The 16,457-nt window shown below is 33.8% G+C and overlaps 1 protein-coding gene across 1 annotated transcript in view; it reads right to left on the reverse strand.

Moving 5' to 3' along the window:
- The window catches only part of Ten-m (teneurin transmembrane protein Ten-m), a gene marked incomplete at its 3' end in the record, with an annotated part of 321,968 nt that extends 310,952 nt beyond the window's left edge, over positions 1-11,016 (reverse strand). Inside the window, exons 1-2 of the mRNA XM_017623664.1 lie at positions 10,180-11,016; positions 6,597-7,406 (exon numbers count right to left, since the gene is read on the reverse strand). Of these exons, the coding sequence (XP_017479153.1) occupies positions 6,597-6,978 (382 nt within the window). The remainder of the gene's footprint in view (positions 1-6,596; positions 7,407-10,179) is intronic.
- Positions 11,017-16,457: the final 5,441 nt, after the last annotated feature.

The raw sequence follows: 16,457 nt of genomic DNA on the forward strand, positions 1-16,457 counted from the left end.
AATATGTGCTATTTATATATATATATATATATATATATGTACGTATATAAATATGCAAATATACAATGTGTATGAAGCGATATTTCTGCTTATTTGCAGGGTAAAATTTCCAAAGTGTCTTCAACAAATCAATGCCAAAACATTTTCAGTTCAATTACGAGTAGAGTAAAAATATTTTATTCATTAGTCGTCGCATAAATATTTACCCAAATGTTGCAATGACAGTATGTAGAGCTGTGTAAATAGAATAAATTTGCGAAAACTTTTGGTTGTTGATAAAACATTTGCCATTTTAATACTTTTACTGTGTTTTAGTTAAAAATTAACGCGACTAGCGAATGCAATAATAGAGAGAGCAGTTATGGAAAATAACAACTTTATTTTTTTGAGCACTACCAATTAAATGTTAATAAGTAAGCATATTAGGACATAAATAAATATGTATTTAAAAATGCCATAAAAAAATTGGAAAAATATTTTCTGCTCTTTAAAAGGTAAAAAATAATATTCAATAGATAATAAAATACTGACTACATAATAATTTATTATATTTGTGGTACTCCAAAACAATTGCTATTAAAACAAATTTTCCGAAGCCAATTTCTTTAAACATGTAAAAATAAAAACTAGAGTTTTGAAAACTTAAAACAAACATATATATTTTTTTTTAGAGTATTTTTTTAATTTTTTGTTTGAGAAATTAAGTGTTTTTTAACAAAAATATTTCATATGAAAGTTATTTGGAAGAAAAAATTAAAATTTTTCAACTTGATTTTCCTATAAAAATCACTTATTTCAAGCAGAGACCCAGAATAATAATTATTTTATGGTGGAGTTTAAGAAAAAAGAAATAGGCATCACGTTTTCGGTAGGAATTATAAAAGTCTTTCGATAATAATTATGTGTGAGAAAATTTTTTTAAGTCATCGATAACTATTATTTAAGACTTATATAAAAGAAGTGTTTTCATAATAATTATCAGCGAGATAAATATTTTAAAGTCTTGAAAGATTTTTATTTTGAGACTTATATTAATAAAAGTCTTGTCATAACAATTATCATTGAGATAAATAATTATGAGTGCGACAAAATTTTGTATATAGTCCCGAATGGATCCCAAACCAAGCCCCTACTGGTCTTAAACTTCTCCCCAACTAGTCCCCAACTAGGCCTCATCTAGTCCCGTCTTTTAAGACTTAAAAATTTTTTTCGGGCTCATAATTATTATGAAAAGACTTTTATAATATATACATATTTATAGTAAAGGACTTTGAAGACTTAAACATATTTATCTCAATGATAATTAATACGAAAAAAGTTTATAATATAATTTTTAAAATAAAAGTCTTTGAAGACTTAAAAATATTTCTCTCTCTCTGATAATTATTATGAAAGGACTTTTATAAAATAAGTCCTTGAATAATAATTATAGATGATTCGAAAAATATTTATCTTAATATAATGATCATTGATCGACTTTTATTCTTTTCTCTTATAATAGTAATGTCTCTGATTTCAAGTATGTATGTATTTTTCACATTTTTCATAATTTCCCATTCATTTACGCCTCCTCACAGATCATTCTGGGTACCTCATATATGTACCAACATCCTACGGTCCTTTCCGAGCATAATGCACCACATAATTACATGTTATTATTATTAATTTTGATTTGTGGGTGCTACGCTGGTCCCTACACACATAGGCAATGAACAAAAGAATACTGACGAACACAAAAAGGCCACCTGAGCAAAAACCAAAACCCAAAAAGAAGGAAAACAAAAGCGTGAACAAAACGGCCACTCCAAGATTTTGAAGACTGCGCAAAAATGGACAACAATGCGGCAAAGGTCCGACAAGCACAAGCAGTGGAAACAGAGAGCGACAGGTTGACAAGAGGACACAATTAACAAACTGGCCATACACACATACATACATACTTGTAGTTTAAGTACTTCGAGACACTACTATGATTGGGGATACTCAACCCACAGTACCTACATATATGTATGTTGCAACACTATGTTGCATGCTGTTGCTTTTATTTGTGTCTGGCTGCCTGCATGTGTCCGGCACAACAGGCCAATTATAAGTGAAGAGGTCAACACCAGCAGCAGCGCTGTTTAAAGCCAATGTTTATGTTATTGTTGCTGGTATCAACAGCACCTCTCTGTTGATTAAAGTCATACTCTGGAAGACTGTAGCACCCAAATATACCCAGGCATACCAACGTACATACATGTTTAAGTGTGCTGTGCTTGTGTTCGTGTTACTATAGTCTGGCTGTGAATAAAGTAACTGAGCGGGATTCTGTTTGAAATCAGGCATCGTCTGTCGTCTACCTGTTTTTTTGTGTCGGGACGTGTTTTGATTAGACGCAATACTACGTGTGCCTGTTAGTGCGAGACAATGGAAAAAGGGCCCAAAAATGAATAGTATATAGGTACAGAAATAGGAAACAAAGCAAAAAAATGAAAAATGGATATTAGAGGAATAAAAGTAAAGAAATAAATAAATGTGAGTTATAAAATTTGCAGCCAAGAGAGAATGAAAAGTAAGGTAAACGACGTATGTAGTTAGAAGCAAGAGCAGAAATACCACTGGCGAAAGATGGTATCGAATACAATTGAAGCAGTGAAGCATATTAAATACCAAACGCAAATTTATGTTGAATAGTCTTTTTTTCGTTTTAATCGATAATATAAGGAATTTTAAAAATAGATTTTTCGTTAAAGAAGTAGACGAATATGAAAGCTATTTATTAGCAAACTTATAAATAATTCGAGTAAGAAACAAATTAAGTATATAGCATGCTCTTAGCGAACGCACATCTTACAAAATGTATGTATAAAAAAGTTTTTTTCAGTTCTTTTTTTTTAAAGAAAAAGAATCGCACATTTTTATTTGCCACAGGTATGCCAAGAAATTCAATTCTCAAATGCAGCTGTACTTTCTATTCTCTCTAACTAATAGAATGCGTTCGTCGCATCTTGGGTACTGGCACTATAATAACAGAGCGGAAATCTTGTCGTTAATGCTGGGGAGCGTACTTGGACAGCTATATCTGACGTATACGCCTGCAAATCAGCTGTAAGAAAAAATTGGTCCTGAAGCCGCACATTTTTCACTGTGCTGGGTAAAGACTTAATTTCTTCTTCTACTTGATTGGCGCTGTAACCGCCTAAATAAGCTATTCTGGCTTGGTCCAATTAAAGACGCGACTTCAGGTGACGTACGGGTGCTTTTCGGAAAATTAGCCGTCTTCTTGCTGCAGGAGTCCTTCCCAATTCTGACGGAGGTGGTGGTATTATTCGACGTCATTTCCAGACATCTCGGCATACTTTTCGTGCTGTTGAAAGCGGCTTTGAAATCGAAAAATAGGTGGTGGGTGTCGGCGCTATTCTAGAGAGTTTTTTTCTCGATATTTGGCGTATGGTGTATACCTGGTCCATGGTGGACTTTCCAGGTCTAAAGTCACACGGATTCTAAGCTTAATTCAAGGCATTAAAATTTGTTCAAAAATAATAATCCCATAAAGTTTATTAAAGCTCTAGAACTCATACATACTATCCCAGCAAACATTTGGAGTCATAAATGAGTCTTTAAGGAGTCCCATTTCGGAGCCTTTGTGCTCAAAATGAGCTCATTTAAGAGTCCAAAATGAGGGTGTTTCCCTTCCTGCGAAGGTCGACCTATATGAGCAAAAATTCATACATCAAATGAGCCTCAATATGAGTCATATTGGACTCATATTGGCCTCATATACGGCTCATTTTGGACTCTTTTTGTAGCTCTTAAATGACTTATTGGCCTCATAAATGCCTACTTTCGGAGTCTCATTGTATGCTGTTCTGTGACTCTTATTGGCTTTATTCTTCAACTCTCTTAATGAACTTACTTTAGAGCCATGTTAGCAAGGAATTCATTTCAAATACTGTTGCATATTTATATACAAACCTCTGCGCATACATATATATGTACATATATTGCAGCATTCATGTAATAGCAGTTGCTGCAGCTAAATTTTGTTTATTTTTCCTTCCTAATTATTTTTCATATCTGTATAAACAAGTTTAGATATAAATTTCTAGTCGTTATTGTTTTTATACTGGCACAAAGTGCTGGTTCATAACTTGGATCATATATGACTCCTAAAAGATTCATATAAGAGTAAAAAATTTTTGTTTTTGAAACTCATATTTCTTACCTACCTAGGACTCCTTTCCGACTCATATATTCTGAGCGCTCAGAATATGTTTGCGGGGTATGTACTTTACGCTACTTATACTACGGAATATCACCTCCCGACAATTATCCAACGCTTTCACTGAACACAAATACCAAAAACTGCATAAGTGAATGTCGTACCGTATGAATGTGCAACGAGCGCGCGTACGTGTTACAATATTTTAATTAAATTTTTGCTGACCAATAAAAGAGACGACTATGAACATTGAAGGCAAAAAACAAATGCCAAGTAAGACAGGAAATCAATGACAGAAATGCCACAGCCGCAAAATGTATTACAAAACAAGTAAGGAAGTTTAAGTTCGGCCGGAGCCGAACATTAAATACCCGGCGCAAGTATTAAATATATGTTTTCCACCTTTCCGAAAGCTACCGCTACATGATAAGCCGGGGTGTATACATTTTAAGTAAATTAGCGTCCTTAAATTTCGAAATATTGAAGTTTCAAGCATTTCTGAAATTTACCGTTATATGAAAAGCGGCCTTAATTTTAGTCCGATTTCAATAATTTTCAATGCTTTGCTTTCATGTGGCAAGCACAATAACCACACCGAGTTTGGTACAAATTGGTAGAACGGTTACCGATATACATATATGTGATCATAAGTGGGCGGTGCCACGCCCATTTTCCAAAATTTTATCATAAACGTATTTCTTGGTAAAGAATTGTTGCAATCATCAATTTTGAATAAATTAGCTTCAATATTTACTGATTTATCGAAGATTTTGTATTTCTCGAAATTACCGTTATATGGGATGTGGGCGTGGTTATTGTCCGATTTTAGAAATTTTCGGCCAGTTGGTATGCTGTACCAAGGCCAACAACTGTGCCAAGTTTGGAAGAAATTGGTGCAGCGGTTACCAAGATATACACATGTAACCATAAGTGGGCGTGGCTACGCCCATTTTCAAAAAAATGTTAATATTTTCATTTTTCGTCTAAAATTTATTATAAATATCAATTTTGAGTTAATAATCTTCAGTAGTTACTAAAATATCGCAGTTTTCGTATTTCTGAAAATTACCGTTATATGGGAGGTAGGCGTGGTTATTGTCCGATTTTGCCCATTTTCAATACCATCCGTCCTACGCCCGAAAGAAGTACACGTACCAAGTTTCGTTAAGATATCTTAAGTTTTGCTCGAGTTATCGTGTGCACAGACGGACGGACAGACGGACGGACGGACGGACAGACAGTCACCGCTTAATCGATTTCTCTTTTCAGTCTGATCATTTATGTATACATTTGTCTATATCTATCTCGATTCGTTTTGCCTGTTACAAACAACCGTTATGTGAACAAAGTTAAAATACCCTTGTGCACAAGTGCGCTCGGGTATAAAAAATGGTGTTGCAATAAAAAAAGTGAAATGCCATACAGTTTAGCTGCACATGCCACAAAAATCAAAAAAGTGGCAAAGTTTCCAACTTGACACAAAATCACTTTTATTATATTTTTTTTTTTAATTAAATTTTAATAGACTATTCCGATCTATCAAAAATTATTTCACTAGTAAAAGTGTATACATATACAGCTGTATCTTCTTTTTAATATATGTATAATTTTTTAGTAAAATAATTAAATATTCAAACGTTTTCCAAGTAAAATTTTTTTGTTATTTTTCTAAAAAAATATTTTCCAAGCTTTAGCCAAAACTCTATAAATCAGAGTTTCAAGTTTATACAAAATTTCGGAAAATACGTCAAATTTTCTTAAAAATTTTGAGTTTTTTAATCAGAATCTTAAAAAAAAATTGTGTATGCAGTTTTATAGCACGTACAATTTTAGTGTCCTGAAATTCAAGTGCTAAGCATTCTAAAAAATCCCTTTAATTTTAAATATTTTTTTTTGGCTGTCTAATTTTTGCACTCCTTTTCCATATAAGTAAGCACTTTTTTTCCATATCATCAAAAAATTAAATCCAGTCTTTGTAAATTGCATTTGTTTTATAAAACGAAAAACCGACATTGTAGTCACCAAAAATATATATATATATATATATTAGAAATCAACACGATTTTTTAACCGGTTGAAACTTGCACTTCTTGGAACTAAAATTCTTTGGGCTATAAAACTGCATATAAAAAATTGTTGTAAAAATTCAGTTGGTTTTTTTTTCATTTGACGACTTTTGCTAAATTTTGTAAAAAGTTTGAAATTCTGATTTATATGATTTTGGATAAAACTTGGACAACCTTTTTTTCTATAAAAAAATAACAAAAAAAATTTAACTTGAAATACGTTGTGAATAAAAAAAAAATCAACACTTGAAAACTTGTGTGAGCCACTGTATGTACATATATATGTTTTAATAGTAGTCATTCTTTATTTTTGTTAAGCTACTTGCCTGGTCTGCCGTGTGTATTACGCTGTGCCGTTGACATTGCATTACTGCTGCTGTTGTTAGCTGCTGCTGCTGCTGCTGCTGCAGCCGCTGCCGCTGCGGCCAATTCACCAGCGCGATGTGGCAAGTGTTGGTATTCATAATCGTATGGTGATTGCTGTAGATGTTGTTGTTGCAATTGTAAATTTTGTTGATTCTGATGTTGCAGCGTATTTTGATGTGAATGTGTCGAGGATGGATTGTGACGCAAGCTCATCATACCGCCACCACCAGCACCAGCACCAGTCCCGCCACCACCACCACCACCGCCGCCGCCGCCGCCGCCGTTGCCGCGTGCATCCACATCCCGACAGTCCAGTGTCGTTTCGTACTCATACGGATTCATCGTGGTGGACTCCAACGGGCATTCGTCGTCGTCAGTATCGGTGCCACCGTCGTAGATGTTCTCGGTGTGACGGTATGCGTGATGATTCTGCTTTGAGAACTTAATTTTGATGGCTTTTTATGTAAACAGCGGGACGAAGAAGAAGAAGAAGAAGAAGTGGTGGCAGTTGTAGGAGAAAAGTTTGAAGAGATGCTAGTTGGACAATGAGTTATGGTGTGGAGTGAAGTTGAGGGTGGTGGGCGTGATTGGTGTTTGCTGTGTGATGATATGAGCTTTTGAAGGTTTCTGATTGCAGTATTGTTGAAAATTTATATTTTTTCAATACACATACGTATGTTTTTGCTAGGTTATGCGTTTATATTCTCTTAACGATGAGCTTTAACATTTCGAGGTTCTGTTGTAATAATATTTTCAGTTTCGTTGGTTCACTATGTTGGTTTTACTTTTGAAATTTTAATATCTTTCACTTTTGTTTGATTTGTGCAAATTTTGTGATACTTTATTTTACAATTTTAGCACAACTGTAGATAATTTTATTTTACTTTATAGAATTGCTCTCATTCGTTGAATTTGTGCCGTGAAACATCACAGAAGTTTGAAAATATGCCGGTGTTCGCGTTTCTGAGTGTCGGAAATTATTTATTTTCATTCTTATTTCGCGGATTATTGCATTAAATCAGTTTCGAACCCAATTAATTGTTTTTCTGAAAATATTATTCTGCACATTGTTACATATTATGTAGCGTGTATAAATTTATTATTTTACAATACTTTTATAAATAGTAAAAAAAAAGCTATAAATAGCTTTATAAAAAGCTTTGAAAATTTTTCAGTTGTAAAACGAACTGGGAAAAGTCAAATTTTTATAAAATGCTTCATCCTTCTCAAAATTTTTGAATGCTTCAGGATAAAAAAAAATTGTGGTTACTTGAAATTTTTTCTTCCATTTTTTATTTTTTTTTTAACCGACTTAGAAAAAGGAGGTTATCAATTCTTTGAAATATTTTTTTAATGTATGTTACAGCATAACTTTGGACCACGTTAACCGATTTCTATATTGAAAAATTTATAGAGGAAAGCTGGTACCTCAGAGGAGGTCCCATACTAATTTGGTTTATTCATTGTATCATAAAAAAATTAACGGTAATCTTAAATTTTTATATGAGATCTGAAGTCGGTTTTGTTTTTTTTTTGCTTAAGAATTTATTGTTATTTATTTTTCATACTTATATTATTTTTTTTTGGTTTTGAATAACTGATGAAGTAACATGACATCTGTTCGGTCTCAAAATCAAATTTTTTCAGCTTATTATCGAATGCTACACAATTTTAACTGACCTTGAAGTTTCCAATAATTTATATAATTTTTACTGAAAACTTTCTGAATCTTCAAAAACCATTATTTTTAATTTCAGTGTTAACTTATTTTAATATTTTCGAAAATTTAAGTTAATTTTTTAGCTTATAGAAAAATTTAAGTCCTTGAAATATTTAAAAATGATTGATTTATTTAGTATTGGCTCTAAATTGTCTTCTGCTAACTATCTTTTGTCTATTTTTTGAGGCTTGAAAATGTTTGAAATTTTAAAAAGTCTGGAATATTTAATATTTTTCACTGGAGTTTTAATATTTTTTTAGAATTTTTGTTCGGACTTCAAATTTTGACTTGTTTAGCTTTTGCAGAAATTTAAATATATTTTTATCGAAAGTTTTTATGGATTTCAAACTAGTTGAGATTTGCAAAGTTTTACGAAATTTCCCTAACTCTCTTCAAACTATAATTATTAATTTTGAAATTCTTGAAATACGTGTTATAATTAATTATTAAATTTAATTTGAAGAACAATAGATTCCATATTACAAATACATGTTTTTAAATTTTAATTTAATGGTTTGAAGAATGATATTTTTGCGAAATTAGGTTGCCTTTTAGGGTTTAAATTAAAAAAATTAAAAAACAGATTTACTTTTCATTAATTTTTTGAATTTTCAGTATCGAATTTGCATACTATTTAATACTTGTTTATTAAACAAATGCATTTTTTTGCAATTTCAAAAAACTTTGGTATCAGCATTTTTCCATATTCTTAAATTTCAAAAGTTTTCATAAAGTGCTTTTTATAAAGTTGTTTGTTTATTGCATTCTCTTATTGTTTCCAAAATATTTTAATTTTTAATTTTTCAATGATGTTTTTTTTTGTGAATTAAGTTTCTTCGAAATATTTAAAATATTTTGCCATAAAATAAAATATGCTCTGCCAGAATTTCGTTTCGGCTCCAATAACTTTAAAATCACTTATTTTTCCAAATTTGCATTTTTCATTTCTGCCATCCATTTATTCTCCACCACTGCTTCCTTCCGGACGTCCCTCGGGCGATTGCTCTTTGGGTGATGGTAATAAAATTTACTTAAAATGCTAGCAGACATCGAGTAAGGATAAGCGGGTGTATTGGCTTCAACGATTGTTGTTTTTCCTTTTTCTCTGGCTATTTTTTGCAACATTTTTATATCCGCTTTGCGTCAGTTACAGACTTTTGGCGAACTTTTTTGTTTCAACTTTACGCATTGAAACGGGTTTTCCCATTGACCGCCTCGACCATACCAAAATAACTGCCGCGGAGGAGAAGGACGCTTTGGCTTTTAAAGCCTTTTTTATTCGTCAACTGTCCGGTGTTACTGTGGGAAGTTAAATGCCTTTTTTTTGGCTCAGCTTTTTGCTTAGTTTCCTCCCGCTAGCTGGACGTTGAACCGCTTGCCTTTTCACTTTTTATTGCTTTTTCGGTTATTGATTTCGTTCAGCCGTGATTTTTCGGGCTTTTGCTGAAAATTTTTTCCTGCTAAAAATTTTATTACTTGTCTTAAGGCTACTTTTTCGCAACACACTCTCCCAACAGCATTGCTTTTATGATGTCGGCTTTGGAGCTTAAGCTTAAATTTCTCGGAATGCCTGCAGCCTTAAAGTCAATACGCTTCAACACAATTTGCTACAGTTGAAAAGGCTACAGTGGAAAATCAAAATCCAATTCAAGCGGTTCGCTCGAATTCTCCTGCAAATTTGCTTTACGCTTTAGTGTATTGGAGATTGGGCGTATCACAAAGTTTGCCCAGCATCTTCTAGCATACTTTTGCTCACTAAGCTTAGTGAATTTTTTACCAAAATTAATTTTAATTGCTTCTTTAAAAAAAAAAAAAAAACTAACCATTTGTGATTCCTCAGGCGATTGGTTTCATCGGCCCTTACGCACTCCCCTTAAACGTTTTGATAAACAAACTGCAAATCCAACGCGTAGGTGGGATAAATCACAAAGTTTGCATACACTCGCACGAATTAGTGATTGCAGCCGTGTGCGTTTTTGCTATTCAGTTGACGAGTGCTGCTGCCGGCAGTAAACGCTGCTGACTAGCCGCCCGCCTGCGTACCGCCTGCCTTGCCGCTTACTCAGGCTCAGTTACAGCTTCAGCTTCCACTGCTTCGATTTTTATGCTCCTCGTACTGGTGCTTTGGGGCAGAAATTACTACATGCACATATGTATGTATGTACACCCACTTTTCGCACTACTGCCTAAGCAAAATTTTCCAATTTCCAATTCTCTTCCTTTGCACAGCACTCACTCTATGTTTTTTCTAAGTGTTTGCACATTTTCTTCCACTTGGGCTGCACATTGATTTTCTGAAATTCTGCGTTTTGTTGGCTCGAATATTTTTCAATGAATTTTGCTTTTATATATATAAATTTTCACACGCACACTAATTTTACACCCAAAAATTTTTCAACTCTATAGACGATTTCCTGCCGAAATTTTCGTTGCTTGGTTTAGATATTTTCATGCTGGATTTGCTTATTTTTCCATTCAGCACGCGCGCGAGTTTGCTGTTGCAAGCTTGAAAATATTTTTTGCTTCGTCGTGTGCAGCGTGTAGTACACACGCACAATTTGCCGATACGCGTTTGTGTATATTGCACGGCGACGGATATATACAAGCGATAATTCCGTCCGGTATCCGCACGTAATTTCCCAACGATTTCGTTAGAGCGAGCGACGTTTTGAGACTGAAATTTTGTGTATATTGCTGGCAACAAAACAGCCAGCAGGCAAGCAGGCAGGCGGTAAGCAGCGCCAGCAATCGGAGCAGAGCGCGCTGATATGAACGCAATGAGGTGGTGCGCGCGCTCATTCTCTCTTGGCACAACTCCCTGTGTGTGTGAGGAATATGTGTATATGTATGCGCGCAAGAGTGCGCTCCAGGAATATCAAATCGAATGCCATGCGCGCTTATGTGTGTGTACTTAACGAAAGGTCGACAGTAAAGGCAAGCGGAAGTGGAAGTCAGTTAACGGCAGCTAAAGCGTCTAGGCTAGCGGTTGTTCACATGTGTAGGTGTGGGTAAAAAGCCCCCCTAGGAAGTAAGTGCGCGCTCGCGAACGAGAGAGCTTGCGGGAGCACGCCGCCATACTATGGCTTAGAGCGCAAGCATTAGCATCAATACTTTGCAGAGCGTGAGTATCAGCACGTTGATAGTGAGTATTTAGCCAACTTTATTACACAGAGCGCGTGTATACAGGGTAAATATTTCCTAGATAACTGCTTAATTAAACGCATACAGTGAGCGCTTACAAACGCGCCTCCCTTCAATCAAGCACGGTATTAGCAGCGCTTACCCACAACTGGTCTGTGGTGCTTCGCCAAAAACAGCATAGCGCAGCGCTTGCAGAATTACAAAACAACCATCTAGCGCTCAAGTAAGCGCACTCAGCACTTACACAGCGCAAAGCTCCAGTGCCTTAAACGCAGCAGCCGCGCTATTATATTTTTTGGCCCCAGGGCGATGACGAGACAGCCAATTCGCGCTCATTTGTTTCCAAATCAGTAAAACGAATACTTTTCGTGCGTGCTGCAGCGGCAGTGCGTATGCGCGTACTCTCGCCGTTTTTTGGCGAAATTTTTGCAGCTAATTTGCATTGCATGCCAGCAAGCGTCACTTTTTGTGCAGAGCTTTAATGGCATAGCGCTAGCTGAATGGCATACTCAATTTGTTAGGACGACTATAGCTACGTGGTGGCTGCGGTCGCTGGCAGCGCTGCAGCTAGGAATTGTTGCCAAAGCAGCTTGTGCGGGTGGTCCACTAGCGCGCATGTACCGGTTATGTCAGCGCGCGCTCTCGTGCTCTGGCTGTCAATTGCAATCGCTCTAGGAGTGCTGGCTCTTTGAGTACATCAACTCACTTTTCTGTTTGCTGATGGTGCGCTCTGCCATGCAGTGCGCGCTCTGGGTTCAGCGCACTAGCGCTCTATACAAAAAAGTTTCGTTAAGTTTATCTATACACATTTTTATTACAAACATTTATATATGTATGTATGCATACTGAATCCTTTAACACCAAAATAACTTAACCTGAAGTATGTTGCTGTGTGCGTAAGCTAAGCTCATAGCTTTAAAATCAACAACTTTTAGCTAAACTTAACGAACAATAGCCTGACATTTCTTTGGTCATCTAAAGATTAAATTCCACTGGCTATTTAACAGCTCTAATTTTCTTGATTCTGTTAGCCTTAACAGCTGGAGCAAATGTTTTGTAACAGAGCTTCGATAAGCGACTCTGTTGTCGGTTACATGGAGTCGCAATAGCATGGGGAAAAGCAAGTTTGCAGAGTGGAAGTTTACAGATGTATATTTATCTGAAAGGTACTTTAGTTAACGGTAAATATATATTAGGTTGCGTGGATTTTCCTAGAAATTTTTCAAGTAGCACACTGGTGTATAACTTGGTGTAAATTTCTTAATTTTGGTACGAATCTGATTAGATTGTACCAAAATTCACAAATTGACATCAAATTATACACTAGTGTGCTACTAGAGATTATCGGCAATATTTCGGAAAGTGTAGGAAAAGTTAATCAATTTTCTTAAATTTTAATTGTTTCATGAAAAAATTGCAATAAAAATGAAAAAATAAAAATACAAATTTAAAGATGCATATGGGTCATTCCATGCAAAATTCACACACTTCTCTATTCTAAAATTTGTATGTATACTGCATAAAGTGTGACAAGTATTTAGATCCGTATGTAAGGGATACAATACCGAACCCCAACTTCTGCCTGTAATCAACAAACACGCTTTTCTATCAAACATTTCCTTCTGGACTGGCCTCTACTTTCTAGACAGTAGAAATATGAGCTAATATGTTAAATAAATAAACTAAGATAGCAACAGAACAAAAAAATTTATTAAAAAAAAAAATATTAAAAATATTAAACAAACGCAATTTTTATTTAAACTGTCTCACACTCTTGTGGAGAGCCGAGGTAATGACGAATACTTTGATTACATAACGGATTTTCGCCGATAAATAGTTTATTAGCTGCGAAAATTTTAAGAAACATACTTCGCTGTGAGTTTAAAATTCCGGAAATTTATTTCCCAGATTTACGAATATCATGTTGGATTAAAAAGTTAACTGGCTTGTTTTTTTTTTTTGATAAACACCGTAAAAAAATTATTTCACACCAAAAAAATTACCCATATATACAAACATAGTAGATATAAACCGATATTTTTAAGAAACAAACTCGATAATGAAACTTGTATAGTTTTTAACCATTTTTAGTTTTGTTTAAAGAATTACTAAAATTGTTAAGAAATTTTATGAAAAAATAAAGATATTGAAATAAAAATTTTGCTTTATAAAAAAATATTTGAGAAACTTTAAAGATAAAAACACAAAAAAAAAATTAAAATCGAACTACGGAAAAATTTAGCGAAATTTTAGGCATGACATAATTTAAACTTTTTATATACATACATAGAATCGGAAAAAATCGATGTTTTTTTTGGGATAAAAGTTTGAAAAACTATTGAAAAATTATTTCGATAAATAGATGTAGATATCTTTTGGAAATAATTTTCAGATAGTTTTTCAAACTTCGAAAAACTATATGTATATGAATAATTTAAAAATTTACTAAAAATAAAAAAAAATGCAAAAGGTATCTATATCTTTTTATCGAAAAAATGTTTCAAATCGTTTTTGAAACTTTTATACCAAAAAAAAAACATCGAGTTTTTTTCCGTATTTATTATTATAATTAAAAACATATACATAGGTAGCTAACATATATGTAGTTTTACGTAACAAATACTAAAATCAAACTTTAAAAAATATTGAGCAAAAATATCTCGATATTTTTTTTTTAATTTTTACAGCCTTGAATGATATTGAACACTTTTTAGAGACACTGGTATTTATTTTCCATTTTCTTATTATTTTGACAGAATTCCTCTGCGGAGGAATCTGTATCCCCACTTTGTTTAACATCCTGTTTAATTGAAGATATTCCACTGAAAAAATCCAATTTGTGTATAAATGAACAAATTTCTAACAACTTCTCGAATGAAATTAGCGTATTTCAGAAAATGTGTAAGTCATGTATATGTCAAATGAAAACATTTGATATGACAGCTAGCATGACAAACTAACTTAGCGGCACAGAGAGAAAGTAGCGCGAAAAAAGCCAGCGCAAGCCAAACGGAATGACGGCGCTGACAGCAAAAGCGAAGACATAAATTCTTACTCACTCACTCACTGTGGCGGCCACTCATTCGCTTACTCACTTTTCACTCACTCACCAACTCCTTTACTCATGCTTTCACTCACGCCTTGATTGACTTAAGAACGGACGTTTGAAGTTAATGGTTTAACTTTTTGGGAATTGCAAGCTAACGCTTAACAAAATTCAAAAAGAGGAAAAAATGAACAAATAAATTTTTGGGAATAAAATGGAAATAAATTAACTCAGTTACATATTTGCTTCAGGAGTTTGTTTTATTGCAGTAACTACCGTTGTGTCATTTTAACTGAAACCTTACAAAACTTCTTAGAAATCATAAAGCAACTTACAATGCCATAAGTAAAGTAACTCTTCTTCTTAACGTTTTTCCTAGCAGGCTGTAGGTGTGTTTTTGGTGATTTAATTAGTGTTTTTGCTTCAGTGTGTTAGTGTACATATTTTGAATAAATTTTATTAGAAATGGAAGAAATTGTAATAGAAATGAAAACAACTGTAAAAGATAACAGCAAATGCCAAACATTTTTTCTAAGCCAGTTTTAACCTGTCGCTATAAAGGTGATCGTTTAACTGAACTTTCAACGATGGCCGTCCTACTGCCATATCTAACGACAGAAAACACTTGACGGAAGTCTCTACGAAACAGAACGATTTTGCCTCCAAAAGGATAACTATTATTCATTATGTCTCTCAAAAGTCGATCTATTACGCTTAGTTCTTCTTTAGGAACCATCGAAATCTCATCTCCAATAATGAGGTCCGAGTCACGGAGAAGTTGTGCATATTATGTTAGCTTCTCTCCTTCCTAATGAAAATAAAATATTATAGGAGACATGGTTTGGTAATCAGAAAAATACCTTTTAGAAATAAGTTTACAGATAGATTAAAATTAAGCCAACAAATGCCACAATACACTCGCAAGGAGTGCAAAATGAACTTCAAGAGAAGAGAAAGAAAGTTGAAGTCTAAGGAAATATGAAGTTACGAGGAATTTGGCGGTTGGTAGAAAAAGAATGCGGTTCAACTAAAATAAATGCAAGATCGAAGCAAAAAATATAAGGTGTTAAAAGGAAATTAAGGGGAATGTAAGCACATACGTAGAGCAAGGAAAAATAAGCAACAACAACACAACGCACGCAGCCGCCAAAAGCAGTTACTCCATCGTTCTTAAGGTGGCAACAAAACTCAATGGCAACAGCAGAAGAATTTATGAAACTCAATTTCCTTGCAACGCAAGACATTTGCGTGGAAAACTTCATGAGACGCAGCAAGCAAAGGCAACAACTTCCCGTCAGCAGCAGTAGTGACAACAACAAATCACAGCCGAAAAATAGGTAAAAATCGTAAAGTTTTCCAAAAAATATAAAATAAAAAAATGTGCGAATAGCAAATCGCATTTACGTACTATGTATGTACATATGTATTTACTATATTTGACAAGTTGTGGATTATTACATTATTCCTATGAAAATTGCAATGCCAACAACAAGCACAATAAAAATATGCAGTAAGTGTCAAAGAAAAGCTTCAACTCTTTGGTTTTGCGTTTTTGTTTTTTTTTTTTGTCATTGTTTTTGCGTGCAGCATGAATTGCAATTCTGTAATGTATTCGAATATCGCAAATATGCGTTGACAGATTTCACGAAAAGTTGCCAGCCAATTCGTGACGTTGACAAAAAGGCGAGGAAAGCACAAAAAATAAAAAGGTGCATATTTATGGTCTCAGGAATTCGAAAGGCCAAGAAAAAATTAAAACTGAAAATTTAAACCATTGCTTTTTAATTTTTGTTAAAATTTATTTACAACATAAAAATTTAATATAATAAATTTTTAAAATATATTTCTAAAAAAGTTTAATTTGAAAACGTTTAGAAATTACTGTTTTTAATAATTATTTCTATTGCGATGTAA

Source organism: Rhagoletis zephyria, unplaced genomic scaffold (genome assembly GCF_001687245.7).
Source record: "Rhagoletis zephyria isolate East Lansing unplaced genomic scaffold, Rhagoletis_zephyria_1.1 Rzeph_scaffold_00053, whole genome shotgun sequence".
In the NCBI taxonomy this organism is placed as follows: domain Eukaryota; kingdom Metazoa; phylum Arthropoda; class Insecta; order Diptera; family Tephritidae; genus Rhagoletis; species Rhagoletis zephyria.